Below are 27,925 nucleotides of genomic sequence, written 5' to 3'. Positions count from 1 at the left end.
TTTTTTAAACAATTTTTTCTTTTGTCTTGGACTCAGACACAATCTCATAACTCAATTTTCTTTTTCAATAATATAAGAAAATAGAGAGAGACTTCCGTATGAATAAATGAATTAAGTTTGTTAGATAAATATAGATATATTTGGGAGAGGATGTTGACATGTAAAAAAAAAAAAAAATTGGAAAAAAATATGATGTGGTTATAACCACACTATGTCTTATGGTGGATCCACCTCTAGACATGTTCTATGAAGTATGAACTATGAAGCACAGTTCAAATCAGACGACTCTTAAGTAAATTAAAGACCTGGACTGGACTCCAACATGTGTTTTATTATATTTTATATAATTTTTATTTTTTATACATGTAACAACTATTATCATCAGCTAAAGAAAACTTTGCCACAAAAACGAAAATCAGCTAAAGGAAAACCGTTGCAGTAAACGATCATGGTCCCCGGTACAGAACAAATTAATGTGGTTTAAATACCAACCCATGTTGCAATTTACCCATTCTTAACTCAACACACTTGGATGGGACAATAAGGCCTAAGGGTCTCTGATTTAACTAAATGTTTTGGATTCGAATTCAATCCGAAAAACACAGTAATGTGTCCATTTTTAGAGAGTTTTGTTGTCTATTATAATTTTATTTGGATCAATAAATTAATGTATACAGTTGTGTGTAAAGATATCCGATGCACACCAATATTTTCTTTCCATTTTGATCATCACCCAAAATTTAAATTTCTGAACTTTATGCTGTGAAAAACAAAATCTGACCATAATAATTTTTAAAGAAGTTAATGATTTCCTTAAAAAAAAAGATGATTTGATTTTTTTCTGATGCAAAATGATTCATGATAAATAAATTACTATTTTAAAAAAGAATAGTTATGATATTTTTTGCAAAGCATTAATGTATATGAATGAATAAAGCAATAAGATTATGCACATGCATTAATTTAGGCACAAATGTATTGTTTTTCCTCTTATACCTGTTTATTCTTTGGATGAGTGGGTACACAAGCAATCCCTTCTGTCATTCGCACATAACCCTACTTTTTTAAAATTAATTATTTAATTTTTTAATTGAAAGTTGATGGAAAGGTGTTGTTGTACAGCAACCACTCATATTTTATATTATTATTTGTGCCCATTCCAACTTGTTGCTTGATTTTGCCGATTCACCTCAAAATTCATAGCATTTCCCAAAATAGTCCAATTTACCATGATCTACTTGTTCTTGTTCATCATATATATTACATCACATTATCATCATAATCTTTTATTTCATCTAATTTCTGATTTCTTTGACCTCAAGCAATGGTAACAAAATTAATAATATCTATATTTGTTTCCAACCCAATGTTATGTTACTACCATTACTGCCCAATGGCAACATTTTGTCAGATGAAAAATTGGACTATAAACGCTGACTTTTTTTTATTATTTAGTTTAAGCATTCACATTTTGATCAAGAAATTTGATTATTTAAAAAGAATCAAGATTAATACAGTAGTATTATTTTTCACTATATACCTGCTTCTTAATATCATAATCATATTTGATTTAGATAGTTATAGAGTACTACTCCATTAAAATGACACTAATCATCAAAGAGATTGATTAGAATACTTGAGATTAATAATAAAGACTCTATAAATTTATAAAATAATTATCAATAAAAAGTAGACATTGAGGATATTTTAGCATAAATTTATCTCAATTTATTTAATATTAAATTGATGTGTCGAAATTTTAAGCTATCAAAGTGTTATAACGGAAAATATAAACTACTATTTAAAATACGCGGGCAGAAGTTCGATTTCCGGCCGATACATAAAGAAAATCGGACGCGCGACGAAAATACCTTATTTATATTTTATAACGGAAGAAATAAACTACTATTTAAAATACGTGGATAGAAGTTCGATTTCTGACCGATACATATAGAAAATCAGACGCGCGACGAAAATACCTTATCTTTACACATATTTAATGAGACAAGAGTGAGAAATTCTCTCACAATGTCTAAATATAATTTTTAATAACATTTTGTTTAATTTTTTTATGAAAATAAATTTTGATTTTTCATAAAAACACAAAAGAAATAAAAAGAAAAAATAAAAATCAAATTGTCCTATTTTCTTCTATTCTCTTTTGCCTCTAAAACAAAAATCAAACTTGAGAAATGGCTAATGGGCAGTCACCATCTTTCAATCCTTTGGTATTTCTTGCACAAGAGGATAGACATATAGATCAGAAAGAGAAACCTCTCCCTCTCTCATCTTTCTCTAAATAAAAAATATATAAAAAACTAATTATACAAAAAATAAAAAATAAAATTATATATAAGGTGATGCAAATTCCCTTTTTCTCATTCATATATCTCTTACTCATTCATTGTGATACACAACTTTCCTTCATTCATTCATTCATATTCATCCATTATATATATACATATTTATCGTCTTTCAATCAACGGTAATTGTTCTTTGTTAGAGATAAAATAAAGAGGGCCTTTCGCCCTCTCTCTTTCTTCTTATGCTTTCTCTCAGATCTTAGATTTCTTCAAATTTTCTCATCTGGGTTTGTCTTCATTTGGTAAACTTTCTATCCTAATTCTATGACTTTTGTCAAAGTTTGATGCTTTTTTCAATTTTGAATTATGGGTTGGTTGATCTTGTTTTGATCCATCAAACTAACCCAATTCAGTAAATTTTGTTTTTTTAATTTAGACAACATCATAGTTTTCTGCTAAAGCTGTCTGAAAAAACATAGATTTGGTCTTTTTTGCTGTTGTTGCTGCATGTTTAATCAGCATTATGTTGTTTTGTGTTTGATGATTGTTGTTTTGATGAATTTAATGTTGTTTGGATTTATAGGACACAGATACGAGGTTTTGTGTTTGTTTGGTGATTGTATCATGTATGTAACTGATTGGAATTTGGATCCGATGATGTCAGATGTTTTTGTTTTTTGTTTTGATTTTGATGTTACTACTTTTGGTATTGGTTTGTTGCAATGATTGTTGGAAAAGAATTATGCATTTTTTTTTTTTTAAAGATTTTATTTTATGGATGTGAATTTTTATGGTTAGAAGTAGAATTTTGATTGGATTATGTGAAAGTGCAGGGTGGAAATGGACCCGGGGAAGCTATTCATTGGAGGGATTTCCTGGGATACAAATGAAGACCGACTCAGACAGTATTTTCAGAACTTTGGAGATGTAGTTGAAGCTGTGATAATGAAGGATCGGACCACGGGACGTGCTCGTGGTTTTGGATTTGTTGTTTTTGCTGATCCTTCTGTTGCCGAACGCGTTGTTATGGAAAAACATGTCATAGATGGTAGAACTGTGAGTTTTCTCATCTCTGTGTTTAATTGTCTCTGTTATATCAATTTCTTTATGTGACAAAGTGAATTATGATTCATTGTCCCCCACGGAAATGATTGAGATGCATTTTGCTTTGCTATGATGCAACTTCAGTTTAGAACAAGAGGTTCTGAAAAATACACATACAATATCGGTTTGTAAAGAAATTTGATTTTTTTTTTTTTTAAAGTTGAGTTTCTTGCAAGATACAATTGAGCACTAAATATGTGATCAGATTTAATATTGCAAGTTCATGGTGAATTGTGATGCTTGTTTAAAGATCTTCAATCATTGAAGCAATTGTAAAGTGTAGTTGGCATGAATGATAGCAATGGCTCGACAAATTGATGCTTGAGATGTTAAGGCAATATGCAAAACTTGATGAATATAATTGTTACATTATGTTGTTAATTATGATAAACCAGTGCTCTAAATAATTCTGATCTGCTAGGAAGCTCTACTAGTCTTAGTTGTTAATTAAATATCCAAGTACATTATTTGTGTTTCTCTCTCACTCTCACATGGAGTCCTTGATTTCTATAATTCCCTTTTTATTTATAATTATGTCTATGATATTTGTTAATTTAAGTTTATTGTCATGCATTTAACATGCAGGTTGAAGCAAAAAAAGCTGTCCCTAGAGATGATCAGAATGTGTTTAGCAGAAGCAACAGCAGCAGTCATGGATCGCCTGCTCCTACTCCTATACGCACAAAAAAGATATTTGTTGGAGGTCTAGCATCCACAGTTACTGAGAGTGATTTTAAGAATTACTTTGATCAATTCGGAACAATTACTGATGTTGTTGTAATGTATGATCATAACACTCAACGTCCTAGAGGTTTTGGATTCATCACATATGATTCTGAGGAAGCAGTTGAAAAAGTGCTGCACAAAACTTTTCACGAACTTAATGGTAAAATGGTTGAGGTTAAGAGGGCTGTCCCAAAGGATTTATCTCCAAGTCCAAGTAGAGGTCAGCTAGGTGGATTTAGTTACGGTACTATGAGTAGAGTTGGTAGTTTTTCTAATGGTTTTGCTCAGGGATATAATCCAAGCCTGATTGGAGGACATGGACTTAGATTAGACGGTAGATTGAGTCCTGCTAATGTTGGCCGTAGTGGATATTCTCTTTTCAGTCCTAGTTATGGGACAGGACTCAACTTTGAGCCACCATTGAACCATAATGAAAATGAAAACTTCACTTCTAACTTTATCATGGGCCGTGCATTGAGTTCTCCATACAGTGCAAGTCCGAGCAGATACAATAATGCCATGGCATATGCTGCTGGTTCAAATGTTGGCAACAGTTCAGCCATAAATTCAACAAATCAGAGTTTGTGGGGTAATGGAAATCTTAATTATGCTAATAACCCTGCAAGCTCTGATGCTTTCTTAGGTTACGGAAGTGAAAATTCAAGTATTGGTTCATTTGGAAATATTGGATCGCTTTGGAGTACCTCTGTTGGTACCACTAATCAAGCTGGAACTATTGGCTCTGGTTATGGTAAAAGCAGTCTTAATTATAGGCTTGGAGATGTGATTTTAGGGTCAAAAGCGGTAGGTTATGGAAAAAGCAGTGAAAGCAATGTTGAATCAGATTCATCGTCCGCTTTCTCAAATGGCAATTATGGCGAGGCATATAAAAATACCTTTGAAGCTGGGCCATTTTATCAAGACCATACTTGGAGATCAACAACTTCAGAATTAGAGGATTCTGGTCCTCTTAGTTTTGGCCTTGAAAATGCCGTTTCAGATTTAATGCGCAAAAGCTCTAGTGGTGGCCACATTGGGGCCTATGCTGTTGCTAATAGACAATCAAACAGAGGTAGAATATGTTCTTTTTATTATCATTTGAAAATAAAAAAGTTCTTCATTGCTAAGTTGATTAATATTTAGATTTTATACTTGATTATGGCTCATAACTTGATGTTAATATTATAAGAAACGTTCCATATTTTTCTTTTATATTCACATACTGATTTCTGCGTTCCTTAGAGTCTTGTCAACAATACCAGTGTGTGCGAAATGCGGATAAACGAGTTACTAGTGAATTAAGTAGTTTAATTATATCATTTTTCCAAAATGCTGGTCCAATGAATAAATTATAGCCATGTTATGACCATAATTTGAGTGTGTCTGAGCACAGGCTTCAAATTGCAATATATAAATTATTATCGAGTAGTATTCAAATTGCATGATCTTGAACTTTTCATGTACATTGTGATATGCTAAGAGAGATACACCTTACTATGAAAAGGGGAGAAAATGAAAGACAATATATTATCGAGTCTAGTATTCAAATTGCTTTTCCATTTCCATATGATTGATTATTTTGGATGCTTAACTATATGTTCTTTTACTTGAATCAGAAAGTATGGCGATACAAAGCTTGCATGTATTAATGTGTTTTTGACCATGTTTTACTTCAGGAATTGCTGCTTAGGAAGGTTATACCATGTATGATGCTAGCTTGTGTTTCGAAGGTGAATGAATGTGGAAAGCATAAATCTTCTTCGTTTCGTGATAGTTTGAATGATTCTAAAATTTCGTTAGAGCCAATTGGATTTGGCAGTGTTGAATAACTTGCAAATACACAGAGACTTACAAGGGATTTACTATATAAGGGTTGAGTTGAGTGTGAATTATAGGTTTTCTTTCTTTGGGATTTTGAGACTTGTAATCAAGTTATATGATGGAGTTTGTCACAAAATGATGCACACCTCTCATGACAAAGTAATACACAAAAGAAGAAGACCTTCTCCCTTTTATTTTCTTTTGTTTTTGTTTTTTTTTTCTTTTTTCAAACTGTTATTCCTCTTTGGACAAGTAGAGTTGGACCATGTTGCTAGTCTTGGCTGGTTGGTATTTTTTAATTTTCTTTTCTTCAGTGTTTTGATTTCTCAGAATCTGTAAAAGATACACGATATTATCATTGAAATGTTCATCTAGGTTCCTTAAAATGTTAGCTGATTCATCTTCTACACAATACAATTTTTTCTTGTGCTATTATATGCTTCATTTATGAATTATGTATGATTCATCTCTTGCTTACATTCCAACAGTTTGTGTGTATATCATTGTCATTCTTTCATCTCATTCTTAGTTAAAACAATAAAAATGAATTCGAAGTTATTGAGCACTCTCTTGTTCTTCCATACTGCCTTTGTTACTGTTCTCAGCCACGAAAAGTTAGGTACTCGAGGATGGGTGCTCCGCGCAATGGAGGGCATGATCCTTGCCCTCGTATCTGAAGTGCCTTTTGGGTTGCAAATTGGCATCCCTCGATGGAGGGCGTGATCCCTGCCCTTGAATCTGAACTGCCTTCTGGGTTGGAATTGATATCACTATTCCCATCTTCATTCTTTTTGTATGATTATATCAACATTTTGTGAGGTTATTGCCTCTCAAATACTTGTAAAAAAATTGTACACACTTTTTCTATTTCATGTATTATCTTGACTAACGCTGTTTTCTTTTTTCTTAAAAAGTGATGCAACAACTTCACAACCTGTTACCTTTTTTTAGGAAAAGAACTTCTTACTTTCTTAACATTGACGAACAACAAAGCCTTATTCCATTACAAGACCAAACAACATCATAATATTTTATAATATATGTTGTCTATGCAGCTCGGAAGCTTGTTAATCTACTTAATAGTTCCTTTTATAGTTTTTTTTGAAGATCTTCTCCCACTTTTACTTATTTGACCACTCTTCATCTTATCTACTCTCCTTAGTCCTTACTGTCTACTTGTCTTCTTCGTACATGCTCAAATCATTTAAGTCGAGTTTCCACTATCTTTTTACCCTAACTCTCTAATGTTGTCATTTATAATCATATCATGTTTAATCTTATCACACAATCCAACACAACAATTTCATCTCTGCTACGTTTATTTTATTCTCGTGTTACTCTTTATTGTCCAACACTCTATCCCATACAACACCGTCGATCTTACAGTTGTATGATAAACAATTTCCTTTAACTTGAGTGGTACTTTTGTATCACATAAAAAACATGACACCCTCCTCCATTTCAACAATCTCATTTGTATTTGATGATTTACATCTCCTTATATTTCTCCGCTGTTTTATGCTATAGACCCGAATATTCAAACCATATAACTTCTGGTTTGACATGATTTTCAACTTTCAACTCTAATCTAGGAAGTAGTAATGCATTGCTTGTTAGTAAAATTACATTTGGTATACCTTATCTTCCTTCTACTCAGATAAAAGTCATACACTTCTAAAATTTATGAGTAATGATATTTTGACATCCATTTGATGACAACTTTGTTGACAACCTTGTTTTTCTCACTTCTTATTGGTCAAAAACAATGGAGAGAGAAAAAGGAAGAGAGAGAATAACAACATCATGTGAGTATGAGAGAGAAAATTGTCTAAAAGTTGTCAAAAAGTGGTTGTCAAAATATCATTTCTCAAAATTTATTTTCAAGTCTCCAACCGTCCATATACTTTGTCATACTTTCTAGACACCATTTCAAAATGAAAAGGCTAATAATGTATCTAGCACCAGCCTTAAAGGCAATTAGTGTAATTATATTCCTTTCCCTTTTATAATTGGTCAAAGATGCCATTTCTATAAGAACAAAAACTTGAATATTTTAAGGGTCCTGCTAACCGGTGCCCCGGGGCACTAGTTAAGCATACCATAAAAGGGAATTATTACCATAAAAGGAAATTGTTTTTGACTTTATTATAAATTAATTACACAATTTCAATGCATTAACTACTATATAATTTCCTTTTTCATATCCTTAACCAGTGCCCCGGGGGCACCGGTTAGCATTTCCCATATTTTAAATTTTAAAAATTGTAATGATTCCATCATTTTTGAAATTACATATAGTATTCAGACAGGGAATTCCTATCCCACTTCTATTCTACTTATATATATAAGAAAGGAAATGTCCGTTGAAATTACCAATTTGCCCCTATGAGGGGCATTTTGGTAATTCAATTATTGGAAGTGGTTTTTTTTTTTAAGGTTTGGCCTATGAATTTCCATTTTTGCCCCTAACCAATTTTTTTAATTATTTTCTTATTTTTATATTTTTAATAACATTTAATTATTTTCCAATTTTTATATTTTTAACTATTTTTCAATTTTTCCTCCCAAATTCAATTGCTTCTACATTGCCGTTGTGGGAGATTAAGGTATCGTTTGACCCGACTTTTTTCAAACTTCTCTACATTTTTAAGGAGAAGTTAGGCCGAATACAATATCAATTAAGTACTTACTAAAAAAAGTACTTTTTTTGAACGCATAAAATTGAATGGAATGAGCTTTGACCAGAAGCTGTTGAATGTTACTTTAAAAAACTACCTCTTTTCAACTCACGCCGGGAACTTTTTCTTTATTTTTTAATATTATATTTCAATATGTTTTTTTCTTCCATTTAACTTTATTTTTTTTAACCGTTCCATTAATTTTTTAAGGAGATTCCATTTAATTTTATTACCTTTTTTTCAAAGGAATTTTATTATCTTTTTATCACTTATATATTTAATTTCAATATCGTTTAATCATCACAATCTCACAAATATTTTTATTCACGCTATCATTTAATGATCCCAAATATTTTTATCTCCTTTCTTCAACCTCGCGAATATATACACACATTAACGTTTAGAGTAATATTTTATGTCCGTCTGTCTGTTTTTTTTGTTACGCTAATGCATATAATTTTTTTAGTGTTGCTTGGCTGAGTGCTACCTCACCAATTTTTTTAACTATTTTCCAATTTTTATATTTTTAAAAACTTTTAACTATTTTACAATTTTTTATTTTTAACTATTTAAAACTAAGTTGATGGTTCATGGTTTTTAAGGTTTATATTTTGACATATTACAATGATTCACAATTATCCGTCATTTTACCATCTATCCTTTCAATGTAATCTTCCAGACTGAATATTACTAAGCATATGTGAAGAGACTGAATATTGCTCAGTTGATATTACTTTTTTGACGTCAAAGAGATTTTTTATTTTTTAACGGTCAAAATATTAATAACCAAGTTCCTACACAAGACGCTAAAGAGTTTATTGTGTTTCTTTCGTTCATTTTGTGTCATGTAAATATTGGTGTTAATCCCTTTTTGGTAACTCTATGACAGTAGCGCTCACTTTTATAATTTTAACTATTATGTAATTTATGATGTTTTCCTGCTCTTGATAAAGCTTTCATAAATATTTTGATAAAGTTTTTTAATTTTTGTGCAATATTCATTAATTTGTTCATTTTTCCTTCAGAACAATTTTTTTACAAAATACGTTACTGAACCCCATGCCTTAAACCATGCATCACAAATATTTGGATTATGCGAACTTCATTCTCAAATTTACGAAGAATGGTAATATTCCGTAATTTGAACATCTCTCCTTTAAAATAAGTTTTTAAAAGTGCGTATAATTCACATGAAAGGACTCGATACTAAATTGCAGTTAATATCTGCCTTTGCTATAGATCATGTGAAATGATTTATATACGTTGAAACTGAAAGGCAAAATGATATAAATCAAGTAGAGAGGCATTCAACTATCTCTCTGATTCAGAAGTTTGTTCACCTGAAAGGAATGGATACTAAATTGCAGTTACTATCTACCTTTGTTGTAGATCATGTGAAAGGATTTATATACGTGGTACTAAATTGCAGTTAATATCTGCCTTTGCTGTAGATAATGTTAAAAGATTTATATACGTTGAATCTAAAACACAAAATGATATAAATTAGGTAGAGAGACTTTCAGCTATCTATCTGATGCAGAAGTTTGTTCGCCTGAAAGAACTGGATACTAAATTGCAGTTAATATTTGTCTTTGCTGTAGATCATGTAAAATGATTTATATATGTTGAAGCTGAAAGTCAAAATGATATAAATCAGGCAGCTTTGGTAATAGAGTTTTCATTGGTTTATAAATAGATATCAATTATTACTGGAAAAGTGTTTCTACCGCTGACAAAATACGTTTTCATTTGTTACTTGTGATCAAACCATTTTAAAGATTTAATTTTGTAATCCGTAAAGCAAAAGTACTCTAAATATTGTATTATGATTTATAATTATTTGTCATTTCACAATCTATCCTTCCAATATAATATTTTGTCAAATACGTTACTGAACCCCCGTGCGAAGCACGGGTTTGTAACTAGTTATTCTAGAAATGCAAGTTCCTTTATATCCAATAAATTGACATGACATTTTCAATGTATCATTATTTAATTTTCTTTGTACCTCAAGTATAAGCATGAAGCATTTGGTCGAAGAATTTTCTTCAACACCAATGTCACACAGACCAAGTGTTTTCCCTATTTATTTTTGATTAAAAATAGTTGTACGGTTTATTATAATGTTAGTAGACAATGCAATGGAGCAAGTGATTGAGTGCAAGAGGATGCTTGAAGAATGTCTGAGGGGGTCACACATACAACACAGGTAGGGTCGGATCAAATTCTTCTTGTTCCATTTCTAAAACAAGCTTATTTCAAAATAGATAATGATAAGTGTTAAATTGAAGTATTCAAAATAAATGTTCTCTTGAAACATACAAATATATAGTTTATATTTTTTAAGGAGAATGTTAACCGGTGCCTCCGGGACATTGATTAAGCAACTAAAAGAGGTAAGATTTTATTAAAAAGTGGTGTAATAATTAGTTAGTCAAAAGTAACAGTTTATATTTTCAAAACAATTTTTCTACTTTTGGATTCCTTAACCTGTGCCCCGGGGGCACCGGTTAACAAGACCCTTATTAATTTATATAATCACTTATTTTATGCTTCTATAAAAAAAAATCACTAAGATGACTCTTTCTAGTTTCACCCCATATAATCATAGTTACACCCAAATTTATTAAATTTTTTACAATAATACCAAAATTACCCTCTTCTTCTAAATTTCTAAAAACCCTTCTTTTACTATCATTCTGAACCCTCACCCCTTTTTCACCCACAAACCACCATGGATCGATATGCAATCAATACCTACTAAAATTGTCAATTGAATCAACATATCTTCCATTGATACGTACTCGATTAATACAAGTAAGTGAATTTCATAAATTTCTTCGAGTTTCTATTTATCGTTTGCTCTATGATTTATGGATGTTTATAGTTGTTGTTAATTTCACGTTTGTCTATCTACATCGATTTGTTTGATTTAAGTTTACGTAGAAAGGTAACGTAATTTAAGTTTACATATAGGTCTCACGTGAATTTAGTTTACGTACATATTCTAAAAAGGAATAACATACACCTAAACTCAGTTTACTTGGTGTACGTAAACTCAGTTTACATAAACTACGTAAACTCAGTTTACGTGGTGTATGTAAACTCAGTTTACATAAACTACATAAACTCAGTTTACATGAACTAAAACTCAGTCTTAACTTACTTATGTAAATTCAGTTTACACAGTGTATGTAAACTTAGTGTATGTAAACTCAGTTTACTTAACTCATGTAAACTGAGTTTACATACACTACGTAAACTGAGTTTACATACACTAAGTAAACTGAATTTACGTATACATAATTAATGTGCAGTGAACATGAATAAAGGGTATATTAGTAACTTTGGGGTGTAACTTGGATTATTTGGGGTGTGGGTAGTATCTGTCCACTAAGATTACACTATAATTTTATCAAATGCAAATGCTTCAAATTCAACCACCTACATTTTTCCAAGAATTATTATCTAACTTTTTTTTTTTTGAGCAAAATTATTATCTAACTTATCTACTAATGTAATCCCGCTTAAAAATATACCAAGTGAAATATACTCGATTGAAGATGCCATGCCTGCCCTACAAAAAATATAAATGGAAATTGCAGAACTTATTTGACTTTCTTTTCACTAAAGAACGTGGTTGACTTTTAGATTCTAAACAATTGGAGTTTGTCCAAGCATCAATAGTCACTTCTTTTGACCTTCTTTTCCCTAGACTATGATATGATAAACACGGATCTAAAATTCACACACACAAGACAACTATAAGTTAATGAGTTATTTATTTTCTACAATATGTAAATAAATACTCTATGAAAACATTAATTCTCTCTCAAAGGGTAAACTTTGTAAAACAATAACAATTGTCAACAAACTTAATATAATACTTAACTTTCTTAATTCTCATGTTTTTCTCGAAATGGTCTCATATTTAAAGATGGAGGTGGTATATATCACGTAGAGGAGATTCATAGTTTGATGAATGCATATTTGAGAATGAGTAATATTCCTACTTCTCATGTGTTTTGGTTGAAACCGCCCCCTAAAAGAGTGTTAGTAGCATAATATGATACAAGTGACATACACTTGAGTATCTTAACTATTTGAATATTTTAATTTAGGGTTCGATTAGTTGTGCATCGAGAACACCTTTTATTTTAAAAAAGTAATAAAATATAAAGAAATAGTTTTTATAAGAAGAAAAAAAAACCGAAATAAGAATTTCACTTTTATTTTAAAAAAGTAATAAAATATAAAGAAACAGTTTTTATAAGAAGAAAAAAAAAATAGAAATCAGAATTTCAGGTAATGTGTCAACCGTGAATTACTTACTTTAGCTCCAATTTGTAATGGGCAAAGGTTCCAAAATTGGAGAGAAATAATATTTCCATATTATTGATGAAAATAGAGTAATGATATTTGTATAATCATTTGATGACAATTTTTATGATAACCTTATTTTTCTCTCTTTTTATTAATCAAACGGGAGAGAGAGAGAGAGAGAGAGAGTAAAAACATCGTATAAATATGTAAGTTATTAAAAAATTGTTATAAAATAATTGTACAAATATCATCTCTCTTCAAAATAAGAATATTTCTATCATGCTGACCTCTTTAAGCAAAAAGAATTGAAGGAACATTTCCAAGGAACACCACTTTTAAGCAAAATTCTCATTTTCCAATGAGTTTAGACTTTAGATGCCATTTAATGTCAGCCATTAAAAATAATCCAATGGTCTGAAAGCAAGATACGGTGATGTTAAAGTGGTACACCGTGAAGTGAACGCCAAATTACGGTCTCATTTTAATTGGAAATAAGATTTTGGTTAAAAAAATCGAAATGAATTTATAAATATTTTATTATCAGAAGAATAATCAAATTATTTATCGAGCTTAATGGATTTCAAATTCCCAAAAACAAACAACATTACACTAGCACAAGGAAAATTTGCTCAAATCCCTTAAAAAAATATCATAGTATTTGTTCGTTTACTATGATGATATTGGTACGAAATATCCACCGTTGACTTACAGTATTTCATCAGAAAATATGTGGGACACATAAGACAAATTCTCGCTTCTCAACCAGATTTTTTCTATACGCATGAGGTAAAATCGAATCCCTACTACATACTTAAGGAGACTATGTTTCTGATCAACCAATTTGTTGGTAAATATATCATAATTATTTTTTTTTTTTGAAATATATCATAATTCTAACCATGGATGGATTTATTTTCTATTGAAACTTTATTTTTTGACAAATACTCTCTTTTGACAACTTTAAGTTTAGAATTATAAAACGTTTAAGAAAACAATTACAAATACTAACTGTATTTTATTTTACAATACATTCAATCCTATTTCACCATTATATATAACATCGTAATATTTCACTATTTTACCTCTTAATATTTTTATAAATATATATACACAATATTATCTTTTTTTTCAATTGAAAAACATGTCTACAAATTTAAATTAGAGGCGGCAAATGAATCCAATTGCCATGTCCATGTCTATCCTATCAATTTATTAAAGTTAAATTCAATGAATCCATCCACTCAACAACCAAAAAAAGATAAGACAAGTAAGTGATAGAGTTGAGTCTAACCGAAAGGATTACATTTTATAACGATTTAAATTCTATTTTGGAGCGACACTAAATTTTATATCAAACACATCTTGAATAAAATTATCTTTATTATATAATTAGCCAATGCGGTCCATTTATTTTATTTTCTAAATTCATTGGACCACTTAAAATATATAATTAAGTTCATCAAATAATTCCCTAAATAATCATTCAGTAAATTAAAAAAAAAAAAACTACTCAGCATTGAGAAAAGAGTTTCTTAATAATAATAAAAGGTTTCGGGGGGTCATAAATAGCATTTGTGATTTGTCGGGGCACCATCTCAATGGATATCTGACTTTGACGATGAGAAAATTTAGTGTTGAGATACCTATAATAATGTGGGTCTTTTGGTTGGCTCGAAATGAGTAAATTTTGAAGATACAAATACCCCTTTTTATGACCCTTATGAATACTATCACATCTCTTAGAAGAGATATAATTTAAGAGATTTTGGGAAATGAGACTATCTGGTCATCCAGTGAGGTGAATCAAACACACATAATTGCTTGACAAGGACCTCAGAAAGACAAAATGTCCTTAATGTTGATGGGAGCTCTCTAACGAACCATGAGATATCCAAATTTGGTGATCTAACTATATATGTCGGGGGATATACCAGGGGAGACTTTATTTGAGGATATTATGAAAATATTGGTGCTCAAACATCCTACATGTGGTGATTGTAGCCTTGATGTAGGGCGTTCACATGTGCTCTGAAGAAGGTTTATGTAATATCATATGCGACACAGATTTGAGGTATACATTTCAATGGTTTAAAGTGCTAACGTTACTATACATCATTTTGACAATAGATAGTTGTTACTTGTCAATACATGGCTAAAGATTGGAGTCTTAAACTTCATGATACGTTGCGTGAAGGGAACACGTGTGTTGATTCTATTGCCAAGTTTTGTGCTAGATCCAGTAACGAGTTAATTGTTAAGACTAATTCCCAAGATGAGCGTCATTTGCTTCTCAAGCTCCCAAACCAACACCACCGTAAAATTGATTTTGACATAAAATTGTTCTCGACTAGATTCCTTAAAAAAAAAAAAAAAAAAACTAAAGTAGGGCACTCAAATTGTCACCAAAGATAATCGAATATGAGACCTTGAAGAGGAATGCACTCCAAAATCTCAAACCGACATCTCAATTTAACTTCCTTGACCAGTGCGCCGGGGGCACCGGTTAACATTTTCCTTAATTTTAACATAGTCTTTATGTTGATAATGAAAGTTGATCTCACATCATTGTTTTATGATAAATGCTAACTAGTGCCCTAAAGGCAATGATTAAGAAGATTAATATAGAAATTATGCATTGGAAATTGGTGAAAAATGAAATGTTTAACTTTATGAAAGCTAAAAAATTGTTGTTTTTAATGAAAATTTTATATTTTTGACATCTTAACCATTGCCCTTAGACACGGGTTAGCAAAACCCTTGTTCTATAATACTCCCTCCGTTCCTTTTTAACTGTCACATTTGCTAAAAAATTTGTTCCTAAATAAGTGTCACTGTTAGAATTTAAGAGTGTAATATGTCAATTATACCCTTAACCTCTCAATTACTAAATCTGCCACATTAATTGCATTATTATTTGAGCCTAATCCAATTCCTCTACTCCATCATAAACATTTTTACCGAGGCCACAAAAAAGCTTTCTGCTAATAAATGCAATAAACCCACTCTTCATTGTTCAACACTTTTCTGCAGTAGCTCATGATAAACAGATTTGCGCTCTTCATTGCTTAAAACTCTTAGTCTATTTCTTTCACTATTTGGTTTCAATATTTTCTTGAATTGATCCTAAAATTAACAATAAGAAGGACAATAAATGAACAAATAAGTTGGAAGAAGTCATGACTAAAGAATTTGTCACAGTATGCACGTTAAAGAAAAATGAAGAATAAGAAAACTTTAGTAGTGTAACAAAGGTGCAAAGCTACATCCATATCTTAAGATTTTTTTTTTTTAATGAATGAGCCAAATGCATATCTTAAGAATTTTTTTTTAATGAATGAGCTAAATGCATATCTTTAGCTAAAGAATTTGTCACAGTACTCATACACGCTAAATGCATATCTTAAGAATTTTTTTTTAATGAATGAGCTAAATGCATATCTTAAGAATTTTTTTTAATGAATGAGCTAAATGCATATCTTTAGCTAAAGAATTTGTCACAGTAGTCATACACGCCAAATTCATATCTATACCATTGTCCAAATCATGGTATGTGACTTCAATATTTTCTTGAATCGCTCCTTGCATTGAAAATAAAATGGTGAGATACTAAAATATAAAGAATTTTGCTCTCCACCCAGCAACTTTTACTCGCACCCTGCACTGCTTCCAAATATACCCTTGTTTTAGTTAAGTCACACAGCGTGACTTAACTAACGCACGCTGTAAGCCATGCGCGACTTAAGTCACGCAAGTTGTAAGCAATGCGTGACTTAAGTCACGCACCACTGGCCTATGCGCGAGTTAACTCTCGCACGTTGGCCGGTGGTCAGAACTGAAGAACAAACGTTTTTTTGGTCTGTGGTCAATGCTTCAACATTCAATCCACATGTTTTCTACCAAATTTTACACATTTTTTGACCACATTAATGGTATTTACCACCTATACTACCATTCCCACCTATAAATACCCCTCCATATTTCCCTAATTCCTCACACCATACTACTTTCTCCCCCTCATCAATCTCTCCCTCTATTTCTCTTCTTTCTTTTTTTTTTCTTTTCAATATTCTTTTTGGGGTAAAAGGTCATCAATTTTCGTCGGGGTAAAGTAGTGAGTAGCCGACTTGGGGAAATGATCGACCCTTGGGATAATTTTAAACCTGTTTTTTTAACCGCAGAAACTTTTTACCGTGGGTAAAAAGAACTTCGTGTGGTAAAAAAAACAGTTTTAAATTTAGCCCAAGGGTTGATGATGTATTTTCCCCAAGAAGGCTGCTCACTATTTTACCCCACAAAGATTGATTACTTTTTACCCCAAGGAAAAAATAAGTAGATTTAGTGAATAAGTAGATTACTTTTTATCATATGAATTATTGTAATGTAATTTATGAATTATTAATAGGGTTAATTATGTTTTTGGTCCTTACAAAATGGCGACCTTATAAGTTTAGTCCTTACTTAATTTTAATAGCATTTTTAATCCCTACAAAAAATTTCTGCACTCAATATTAGTCCTTACTCAATCAAAATTTGTTTAATTTATACTTAAACTCTTAAGTTTTTCAACAATTTTTTACAGGCATGTTAAGAACGTTATTAAAAGGTCCTCCGAAAAAAATATCGCAAAAATTTGATTTCTACGTCCATATTTTTGTTACTTATATCTTAAACTTTTGTCGTTTTAAAAAATTCATATTTAATTTATTTCATGTTAAAAAATTATAGATTTTAGTAAATGAACCGTTCATAGTGTTCTAAATTTGTATAAAAAGAATCGTTAAAAAATTTAAGAGTTTAAGGATAATTAAACAAAATTTATTTTAGCAGGGACTAAAATTATAAGTAATTTTTTTTTGTAGGGATTAAAAATGCTATTAAAATTAAGTAAGGACTAAACTTACAATGTTGCAATTTTGTAGGGACCGAAAACATAATTAACCCTTATTAATAAAATGAGAGATTATTTATGCCTCAATTTTGTTCCTTTGTTTTATATTTGTTGTATTTAACTTTATTTATATTTGTATTGTATTTACCTTTATTTATATTTGTATTAATTTAAAGAATAATATCGAATTAATAATTTAGAATAAAATTTAGAAAATAATTTAGATTAATGTAAACAAAATAATTTCAAAATAAAGTTAATAAAATAATTTTGAATAGAGTTAAGAAAAAAACATAATTTGAATAAAGTTAATATAAACAAAATAATTTTGAATAAGTTAATAAAAATAATTTGAAAAAGTATCGTTGCGCCACTTAACTTGCGCCACGTGAGTTAACTTGCGCAGTAACTTACACTTGCGCAAGTTAACTAGCGCATAGGCATTTTCGGCATGGCTGCAGGGTGCGAGTAAAAGTTGCTGGGTGGAGAGCAAATCTCAAATATAAATTAATGAGCTCCTTGCATTGGCTTTTGGGCTTCCAATGCTCTTGTCAAAAAAGTGAGCCATGCATTTGGAGTACCAAGGAAAAGTTCAACTAAAGATACAAGGGTAGAAAAGGAAAAAGAGAGCTTATTATGTCATGCCTTGGTTGTAGCAAAATGTGCAAAAGCGACACATATAAAGGAACAGAGGGAGTACAAGTTAACTTCTTGTCAATCGAATAAATCTTTATTGAAAATGAATTGAATGATTTTTAAATAGCCGAGACTATTTCTTCTTATCCTCTGATTTTCGAAGAAATGAGTCATGGTAATATGAAATTATTCTAATCCAAATTTGGTGGATTCGTTTTTAACTAAACTTTATTTATGAACCAATGAATTTAATGTCAAAAAGAAACAAAAAAGTTAAATTTATGTAATCCATCTAAGATGATAAGAACGATGCATATGGTGCGGAGTCTTCACGAGTCATGTGGGGACACAACCATTAACTCTTGTTTTCACTCAATTCAATAACCTTAAACTCCGATATTCATATTCTTATTATCCCCGAACACTCTGCATGAACACAACCATTTCACTCTGTTTCAAACAAGTTTTAAGATTCATCAAATTCTTCAAATCTTGTGTATTTTGATTCAAGGTACAGAAAAATGGCCGAAGGTGGTCATCAATTAGCAGACAAAACGGAGTTCACAGAATGTTGGCGAAGAACAACCGAATCACCGTATCTCATGCGTCTTGCTTTGTCTGCTGGTATTGGTGGTCTTTTATTTGGTTACGACACAGGTTAGTACTAATGTTGTTGTTGCATATGTATCATCGATACTTCTGATCAAAGGTATATCCCAGTGTCCGACCCCGACACGTTGAATTTTATCAAATTATTATCACGTTGACGTGTCAGTGTCATGTTGTGTCCGTGTTTTATAGGTTGTTGATGTTGTTCCTGTTGTTGCATGTCATAAATCATAATTGATATGTTTTTTTTTTTGTGTGAAAATTCTTTCACGTGTAGGTGTGATTTCTGGTGCTTTGTTATATATCCGTGATGAGTTTGATCAAGTTGATAAGAAAACATGGCTTCAGGTGAATTTTTTTTTGTACTATTGTACTTATTTTTTGTTTCTTACTTTTGGATTGGAACATGTTTTGGTGGGACCCAATTTTTGGGGGTCACATAAACCATGCAAAGCTGCAAAAGTCAAGCAGATGAGAACAGAAAGTTCAAATTTTGACTTTACAAATAGAATTTTAAATATATCTTGAAATATGACTTGTTCGATCTTCATCTAATGGCTAAGATTCACTAATATGATTCGAGAGAACTCGTGTGTATGTTTTTTGTTTTCAATTGTGATTTTTGAAGGAGACAAAATTGTCCTCAACTAGAATTGATCTTGGGTTTAGAATCGTTCTAATTTGCAGCTGAAAATTTCGAGATTTTTCCCTTGAGAATGGATTTTTAGTCTCAAGATTTTTGTTCAATTCACTTATTACCAAAATTATCCAAACATAAATTATTTTACATTCAATTCACTTTATTTTAACCATAATCAATTCATTCAAAATCATTTTGCATAATAGTAGAAATAAACACATATCAAGTTGTTATTCTTATGCATTTCAAGGGAATTGGATTATGTGTGAGTTTATATTTTGAATGATTTGATTTTGTAAAATTGATTTTAGCTAAAACACTGTTTGCTTTCACGTTTTTGTGTCGCGCATCTGCCCAACTCTCAAATTTCTCGCGCAAAAATCACGGTTGAGGTGCTTACAGTTGCGAGGATTAGTAGTTTCGAGTTACCAAATATATGCTAAAAATGAGTTCAACACTAAATTTAAGACCAAGTGGTTGTTTGTTTTGGCGGTGCCCAAAAAGTGAACATGCGTTTGCTTTGAATCTATAGTTTTTAGCTTATGCATTTTCAGTTTTTCACGGGTGCAGTGCTCTTGAACGCATGGTGGCAGTGAGGCAAATGCGAATACAAACACATGCTAAATATCAATTGTAGAGACAGAAAAATACAAATTCTAGCCTCAATTTATAATCAATATTGGAGACAATTTTGCACAAACAAAATTACACATCTTAGTCATTAGATGAAAATCCAACGACCTATATATCGAGATATATATTTTAAAACAAACTTGATGAAGTCAAAATGCCAGCCTCTAGATTTTCCTCTAACGAGGCATAACTTGACTTCACGACTTTGTGAATCTCCTCGCTGCAGAAAATATAAGTCCATTTTCAAGATGGTTAACTTGATTGTTTTATTATGCAGGAAACCATTGTTAGTATGGCTGTTGCAGGAGCTATAGTTGGTGCTGCATTTGGAGGATATATGAATGACAAGATGGGAAGGAAGAAAACTATTTTAATGGCGGATGTGGTGTTCGTTGCAGGTGCATTAGTTATGGCTGCTGCTCCAGCTCCTTGGGTTATCATTATCGGAAGAGTTTTAGTTGGTTTAGGAGTTGGTGTTGCATCCATGACTGCTCCTCTATACATCTCAGAAGCTTCCCCTGCTAAGATTAGAGGAGCATTAGTTTGTACCAATGGTTTACTCATAACAGGTGGTCAATTTCTCTCTTACCTCATCAATTTGGCATTTGTCAAGGTATGTTCTATGCTGTATTGAAAGACATGTAGTTATTGAAGTTCATAACATTACACTTGGATGGTATTTTTTATATGTCATCAATTGGTTTTGTTTTAGGCGCCCGGAACATGGCGTTGGATGCTTGGAGTGGCAGCGATCCCCGCTGTGGTACAGTTCGTGTTGATGTTGTCCCTCCCCGAGTCACCTAGATGGCTCTACAGGCAGGTAATACTAATTGTCATCATCACCGGTGTTGTCAATTGTGGAAAATAGTGGTTTGATCAAATTGTGCTACCCAACAGTGCTATAACGCTGTTATTTGACAGCATTTTGCACTACATAGCGTATCATCATAGAATAATAACAATTTATTCAAACTCCGCTGTGCTATAGCGCCACTATAACCACCATCTAAAAACACTGATCATGACATGCATAACATTTTCTCAACCCTGCAAACGAAGAATTGCTTCAATGTGATTGTTGTTTAATGGAATGGACTCTGATTTGATGTTAGTCTTATGCTTAAACTCCGGGGTACCACCGAAGTGTTCACCTAATTACAATGAAACTCTTAAGTTTATTAACTTTTCTTGTATTCCTCGATTTCAAACAATAATGTTCTAACTTCTGATGGATGCCATGTATTCCATTGAAATTTGTGTATACATTGCAACTTAATTTTTAGCTATTTAAAAGGGTCTTTAGATTACATTGAGCTTAACTTAATGTCTAAATTGTGAAGGATCAATATAATAACAATAGAAATCATTTTCTTTTCTTGCAGAGCAAGGAAGAGGAAGCAAAGATTATTCTGACAAAAATCTATCGCCCCGGTGAAGTTGAAGACGAGATGAAAGCCATGCATGAATCCATTGAAGCCGAGAAGGCAGAGGAAGGCTTGATCGGTCATAGTCTTGCACAAAAACTAAAGAGTGCTTGGTCTAATGACGTAGTTCGAAGAGGGCTCTATGCAGGCATCACCGTCCAAGTTGTTCAACAATTTGTCGGTATTAATACAGTCATGTATTACAGCCCAACTATAGTTCAGTTTGCTGGAATTGCCTCCAACTCCACAGCACTTGCACTCTCCTTGGTTACTTCTGGTTTAAATGCCGTTGGCACTATATTGAGCATGATTTTAATTGATAGATTTGGAAGGAGAAAGTTGATGCTAATCTCCTTGATTGGTATCTGTGTTTCACTTGTAATGTTAAGTGTTACATTCAACATAGCATCTCACCATGCACCTGCAATCAGTAAACATGATTCCCTTAGTTTTGGTGGGAACTCTACATGCAAGGCTTATACAACGGCCCCAAATTTCTCATCATGGAACTGTATGCAATGTTTGCATGAAGACTGTGCCTTTTGTGCTAATACCCAGAGTGAAGTAAGTTCTACTATGTTCTTCTCTACATGTCTCTTTTTCTTTATAAAATAAGAAATTTAGGTAAGTTGGGTTGAAGAGGTTTAGCATTGTTACTAGGGTCAAAGCAGACCTCGAGAGTCAGAGAGCGATGACTAGCTTTTGTCATAAAAGGACATCAATTTTGTAACTTACGCACCTTAGACATTTCTCATCCATTCTCATGAATATGTAAAATCCTTGATTTATAAAAAAATTACGCATCATGATCAAGGAATAGTTAATAATATCACCTGTCTTTGTGTCATACAGTTTCAACCAGGAGCATGCTTGGCAGCAGGAAAGAATATCCGAGGCATGTGTCGTGCACAAAAACGTGTATGGTTTTCCCAAGGTTGTCCAAGCAGAATTGGAATCCTTGCAGTTGTAATCCTTGGACTATACATCATAGCATATGCTCCTGGAATTGGAACAGTGCCTTGGGTTCTAAACTCGGAGATTTATCCATTGCGGTTCAGAGGACTAGGTGGAGGTATAGCTGCAGTTTTCAACTGGTGTGCTAATCTAATTGTGAGTGAGTCATTCTTGAGCATGATAAAGGCTCTAGGAACTACCGGAACATTCTTCCTCTTCGCAGGGTTCTCTTTGATTGGCCTTGTAGCGATTTATTTGTTAGTGCCTGAAACCAAAGGCCTTCAGTTTGAGGAGGTTGAGAAATTGCTTCAGAAAGGGTTTAGACCTTTCCCATTTAACAAGAAAAAGGATGATGACAAAGGGAAGGAGAAAGTGCAAGACATGGCTTGACTGTTATGTCTTGTTGTGCAACACAAAACTTGCTGTGTTTGGATTAACCTTAGAAATATGTTATAATAAATATCAACTATGTATAAATGATTTCAATTTTCACAGAAGGTGCATATTGTATACATAGAAGCATATTGTATACAATGTTGTATAAATGATTTCAATTGTCACAATACTTGCTGTGTTTGGATTAACCGTAATAGAAATCTTGAGGATATAAACCAAACTCAAAATAAAAATACAATGTTGAATTTGAATACACTGTTAGTTTTTAGAGTTTAAATTTGAATACACAATGTTTAATTCTCTCAGGAAATTTTTCAATCTGAATACCCTGTTGGTTTTTAGAGTTTGAACTATTCTACCCCGCGCCCTATGATTATACCTATTTTATCAATATAAAAGTGATGTGTTTGATACTTTTAACCGATTCAAATCCTTGGTTCATAAACAAAGATTAGAAGGATCCAACGAGAGAAACCAACGCGCTGACCATGTTTATAGAGCCACTGGGACTAGACAACACACTCAATAGGACTAGACAACGAGACTTAAAATTCACACTCCATGATTATAGAGCAACTAACCGCCATGAGTGATGAGCAAGTATGCACGTCTGTGGGAATGCCGAGGGCGTTGCCAACATACTATGTTGTGAATGAGGAAGCTGACTGCCTACAAGGGGCGCCACGAACCCCTCAATGCGAGAAACCAACACACTGATAAGCCGTAAGTGTATAGTTTCTATCGCGTCATCAAAAATATCGATTTCACATGAGAGTAGTGTTGATTACCAATTCCTTTTTTTTTTCTTTCTAAATTGATTAGCTAAAAAGATTAGATTTTAAGAAGTTGATTTTTCGTAGAAAATAAACAATCATAATAAAGCGTATTGGGATTGTGGCTTTCATCCCAATTTTCTTTGTTTGCCATGAAAATCAAATTTCTAAAAGTAAGGGAAGCTATTATAACCTATGTCTCCTTTCGGATGATGCATAAACGTGCTTTGAAGCAACGACACATCCTATTTTCATGGTGGATTGGTTAGCAAATCCTGTTAAGCTTATCTACCTTTTATCACCTAAAATAAATTATACCAGATTCATGTTTCGAATGCATTGTTTTATCTTATAGGTCTGACACCAGAATTCATCTTTTTTTTCTTCATGTGGTATCTGTCCGACTCTATTTGCCAATAAAAACTTCCCATTTTAATTTAAACCATGGTTGTTATTTAGATTTGAACAATCATAACTCTATAATAATATACTAATGTTACTTAGGAACAATAGTATAAAATTAGAATACAATGAAAATGATAGCAATGAGAGAATTAGAATTTATAGAAAAGTCTATCATTGTTGACTTCTTTTCACAATTCCAAGACAAAGAGTGTTTACTCACAAGAGCTCATCATAAAAAACAACATAATCAAATAACATAAGATATAAAAATATCAAAAACTTACTTAGATAAAAATCAGCAAGGTACTAGAACAAGGTGAAGCCAGAACTCTCTTTGAGAATATGAAAGTTGCAAAGTAAAGCTAATAATCTAAGGTGTACTCTTCCAATTGCTTAAGCGTAAGGGTTATAATATAGTCTGGTTTTCATGCATTTAGTAGCCACTTTTCCATCATCACTAATAGTTGTTGCATTCAATACTCACTCAAGTGACAAAAGCGTCACAGACAAGCAGTCAGTCGTGTTATGGCCGTAACATAGTATTATGGACACCCATAATTCTCTCGAGTGGTGATACGTTGACCACCATAGGTGGCACACATCTCTTCTATACCACCACACACAAATGTGACACGTGACTACGTGACCTTCACATCCACCTAACATTCTCTTTCACATGAGGTGAAATTACTAAAATATCCTTTCACATGAGATGTATAATAAGGGTAGAAAAAAAAAGGGGTAAAATATGCTTTTCGTCCCTGTAATTATAGGTCATTTGAATTTTCGTCCCTGAGCTTACTAATCCTCCCATTTCATCTCTGTAAAAGTTAATCACTTGAAATTTTGTCCCTCACCCCTTTTAATCACTGCCACGTCAGCAAATTACCAAAATGGCATGGGAAATGACGAAAATACCCCTGACTTATTTTTTTTTCCTTAAAAAAAATTTCAAAATTTTGAAAATTCTTTTTTTAAATTAAAAAAATCTGAAAAAATAATTAAAAATCATAAAAAATTTCGGAAAAAAAATGTTAAAATTAAAACTGAAAAAACTGAAATTTTTCGGAGAAAAAATCGTAAAAAAAAATTCGGGAAAAAGCTGGGAAAAATTTTAAAGGAAAAAAAACAAAAAAAAAATAAGCCAGGGGTATTTTCGTCAATTCCCATGCCATTTTGGTAATTTGCTGACGTGGCAGTGATTAAAAGGGGCGAGGGACGAAATTTCAAGTGATTAACTTTTACAGGGACGAAATGGGAGGATTAGTAAGCTCAGAGACGAAAATTCAAATGGCCTATAATTACAAGGACGAAAAGCATATTTTACCCAAAAAAAAAAAAAAGGGTGTCAAGATAACGTTATTGAATTCTCTCATATCTTATGTACTCAATCTTTTGTTCTTCTGACTTTTGGCTATGGAGATGTGCTTTTGGCTACAGGCGTAATGACATTATCTTGACTTTTCAACCTTTTTCTCATTGACTTGCCCTTCAAACATTCTCATTTAATTCCTTGTTTTCAAATTCTATTTTCATCACTTTTTTTCATGTTCACTTCTTCTTGACCTATTAAATGAAAATAAAACAAAATGCAGTGAATTGATACTAAAAACAAATAAAAATACTCAATTATCAAACAAAATAAAGCTATAAAAATAGGTAGAAAATAATATTATTACACACTTCCTACAAAATTAGCCAAGCTCCAAATCTATGAATTCTATCTCACCTACTGGAGTCCACATCTTCAAAAGTATTGCCTTCCGAAAATGTAAGCCCTATCTTTTTCCAATAATTTGACAATGATGGCTCTTTTCCAACTAGACATTGCTTTTTCTTTTTCTAATTTATCTTTTTCATATAATCTTATCTACATTTCTTAATTTGTGCAAGATTCTCAATATGACTTGTATTTTTCGAAGGAGATAGTCATAGTTTTCTACTTCCCCTAATAAGAAAAACATAATCAAAAGAGACTTAACCATAAATATATACTAGTCCTATACACTTTTTCTTTTTAAAGAGTACCGACCATTCAGATAATGTCCACTCCTATTCGGTTTCGGTCCAATTCATAATGGGCAAGGTTCCAGAAAATGTAGAGGTATAATAATATTTGCATATTGTTTATGAAAGGTTCCAAAAAATGGAGAGGTGTAATATTTGCATATTGTTGAGCTCTTTAATTAAGCCAAAAAGAATTGCCAAGGACACACATTTTAGCAAATTTCTCATTTTCCAATGGTTTTAGATTTTTTTTTTTTTTGAAGGATCCAATGGTTTTAGATGGTTGCCATTTTAATGCCAGCCATTTAAAGTTGATACAACGGTCTGAAAGAAAGATGCTACCGTGAAGTGAACCCCACCTATCGTCTTTTAATTGAATATATTTTTAAGATAATTAGTATATAATCTTTTACAATAATTTTTTTACATTGTTTATATTAGTTTTATACTTACAACTAATCAGAATATAAGAGAGCATTTGATTTGATAAAAAAACATATGATTGGACTGAACAATTATTTTTAACAATGTGTAATTTAGAATTTGGTCATGAGACTAAACACAACAAGTAACAAGATATTTGACGAAAACATGAATTCTTGTTCCACAATAAACCATCAGACAACCTTTTATCCATATTACAGACTATAAAAAATATGAGAAATGATATTTGTACGTTCATTTTGTGACAATTTTTAGACAAATTTATCTCTCATACTCACATTATATTTTTACTCTCTCCCTCTTCCTTTTTCCCTCTCCATTGTTTTTGACCAATGAAAAGAGAAAAAAGGAAGATTGTCAAATAGGTTGTACCAAATGGTTGTTCAAATATCATTGCTCAAAAAATATTATCTCTCTATTATAGTTTTGTTTTGTCGCATAATATACTATCAAATATTTATTGTTTTAAGAATCAAACACACCTTAATATTTTTTTTGAGATTTTTTTAAAATGATGGTTCAAAAACTAAGCTCACTGGATTTAGTGGATTGGATTTAGTGGATTGAAAGAGCAATAACATGTATCTCCAATGTCAAGAACCATATGTATTACCACTCCGTGAAACCAGCGTCACGCAATGCCGTCTCGTCTAGGAACCAAGAGACACAAGATTTTACTCGAACCCTGGGACCCAACTCTCAACTTGGAGCAGGCATGCCAACAAATTGCAACTAAGAGACTGAAGAGTCTTGATCTATGTAAATATTTTTTGGGAAATGCTAACGGGGCACTTGTTTAGTAGTAGAAACTTTTTATTGGAACTTGTGTTTTCACTATATTGAAAATTAAAAATGAAATCTTTTCTACATTAAATTCATAAATTATTTCCTCTTTTGAATTCTTAATCATTGCCCTTAGGGCACTAGTTAGTTAGCAAGACCCATATTTTTTTAATCGGATTTGAATTTTGATTTGCCATATTATAATTCTATTTAAAAAGAGGGAATCTATTGGAAAAAAAAATCAGTTATCTATATATCTAATCATCTATGTTAAATTGATTCAATCCATCCACTACAACAATAAAAAGCTTATGGATATTTTTCACAATAACAAAAACTAGTGGTAAATTGAATTCATTCCATCATTTTTTGTCTAAA

The 27,925-nt window shown here is 31.8% G+C and overlaps 2 protein-coding genes across 3 annotated transcripts; both read left to right on the top strand.

Moving 5' to 3' along the window:
* Window positions 1-2,262: 2,262 nt before the first annotated feature.
* On the top strand, window positions 2,263-6,340 carry LOC146944760 (uncharacterized). Of its 2 annotated transcripts, none has more exons than XM_085743115.1 (4): window positions 2,263-2,357; window positions 3,137-3,359; window positions 3,993-5,205; window positions 5,810-6,340. In XM_085743115.1, exons 2-4 carry the CDS (start codon window positions 3,144-3,146, stop codon window positions 5,821-5,823), a joined length of 1,443 nt encoding a protein of 480 aa, XP_085599241.1. In that variant the 5' UTR covers window positions 2,263-2,357; window positions 3,137-3,143; the 3' UTR covers window positions 5,824-6,340. The 2 variants fall into 2 exon arrangements, with proteins under 2 accessions (XP_085599241.1, XP_085599240.1); XM_085743114.1 differs by lacking the exon at window positions 2,263-2,357 and adding an exon at window positions 2,381-2,605.
* A 12,232-nt stretch (window positions 6,341-18,572) lies between these two features.
* LOC146944759 (inositol transporter 4-like) lies at window positions 18,573-23,302 on the top strand. Its single transcript, XM_085743113.1, has 6 exons — window positions 18,573-19,136; window positions 19,366-19,436; window positions 20,639-20,974; window positions 21,074-21,181; window positions 21,744-22,349; window positions 22,638-23,302. The coding sequence occupies exons 1-6, from the start codon at window positions 19,001-19,003 to the stop codon at window positions 23,127-23,129; spliced, it is 1,749 nt and encodes a 582-aa protein (XP_085599239.1). The 5' UTR covers window positions 18,573-19,000; the 3' UTR covers window positions 23,130-23,302.
* The last annotated feature ends 4,623 nt before the right edge of the window (window positions 23,303-27,925 follow it).

This window comes from Medicago sativa, chromosome 2, assembly GCF_051527215.1.
Source record: "Medicago sativa cultivar Bolivia chromosome 2, Bolivia_mono, whole genome shotgun sequence".
Lineage (NCBI taxonomy): Eukaryota > Viridiplantae > Streptophyta > Magnoliopsida > Fabales > Fabaceae > Medicago > Medicago sativa.
The sequence above is the reverse complement of the archived record's forward strand: the minus strand, read 5'-3'. Positions and strand labels throughout refer to the sequence as shown.

What these genes read in the sequence shown, in the direction of transcription:
- LOC146944760 (XM_085743115.1), top strand. Translation starts at nt 3,144, where the DNA reads ATGGACCCGGGGAAGCTATTCATTGGAGGGATTTCCTGGGATACAAAT. An exon ending in ATGTCATAGATGGTAGAACT is followed by an intron (nt 3,360 to 3,992) that starts GTGAGTTTTCTC and finishes TTTAACATGCAG; the next exon opens with GTTGAAGCAAAAAAAGCTGT.
- LOC146944759 (XM_085743113.1), top strand. Translation starts at nt 19,001, where the DNA reads ATGGCCGAAGGTGGTCATCAATTAGCAGACAAAACGGAGTTCACAGAA. An exon ending in ATAAGAAAACATGGCTTCAG is followed by an intron (nt 19,437 to 20,638) that starts GTGAATTTTTTT and finishes TTTATTATGCAG; the next exon opens with GAAACCATTGTTAGTATGGC. An exon ending in GTGCTAATACCCAGAGTGAA is followed by an intron (nt 22,350 to 22,637) that starts GTAAGTTCTACT and finishes TGTGTCATACAG; the next exon opens with TTTCAACCAGGAGCATGCTT.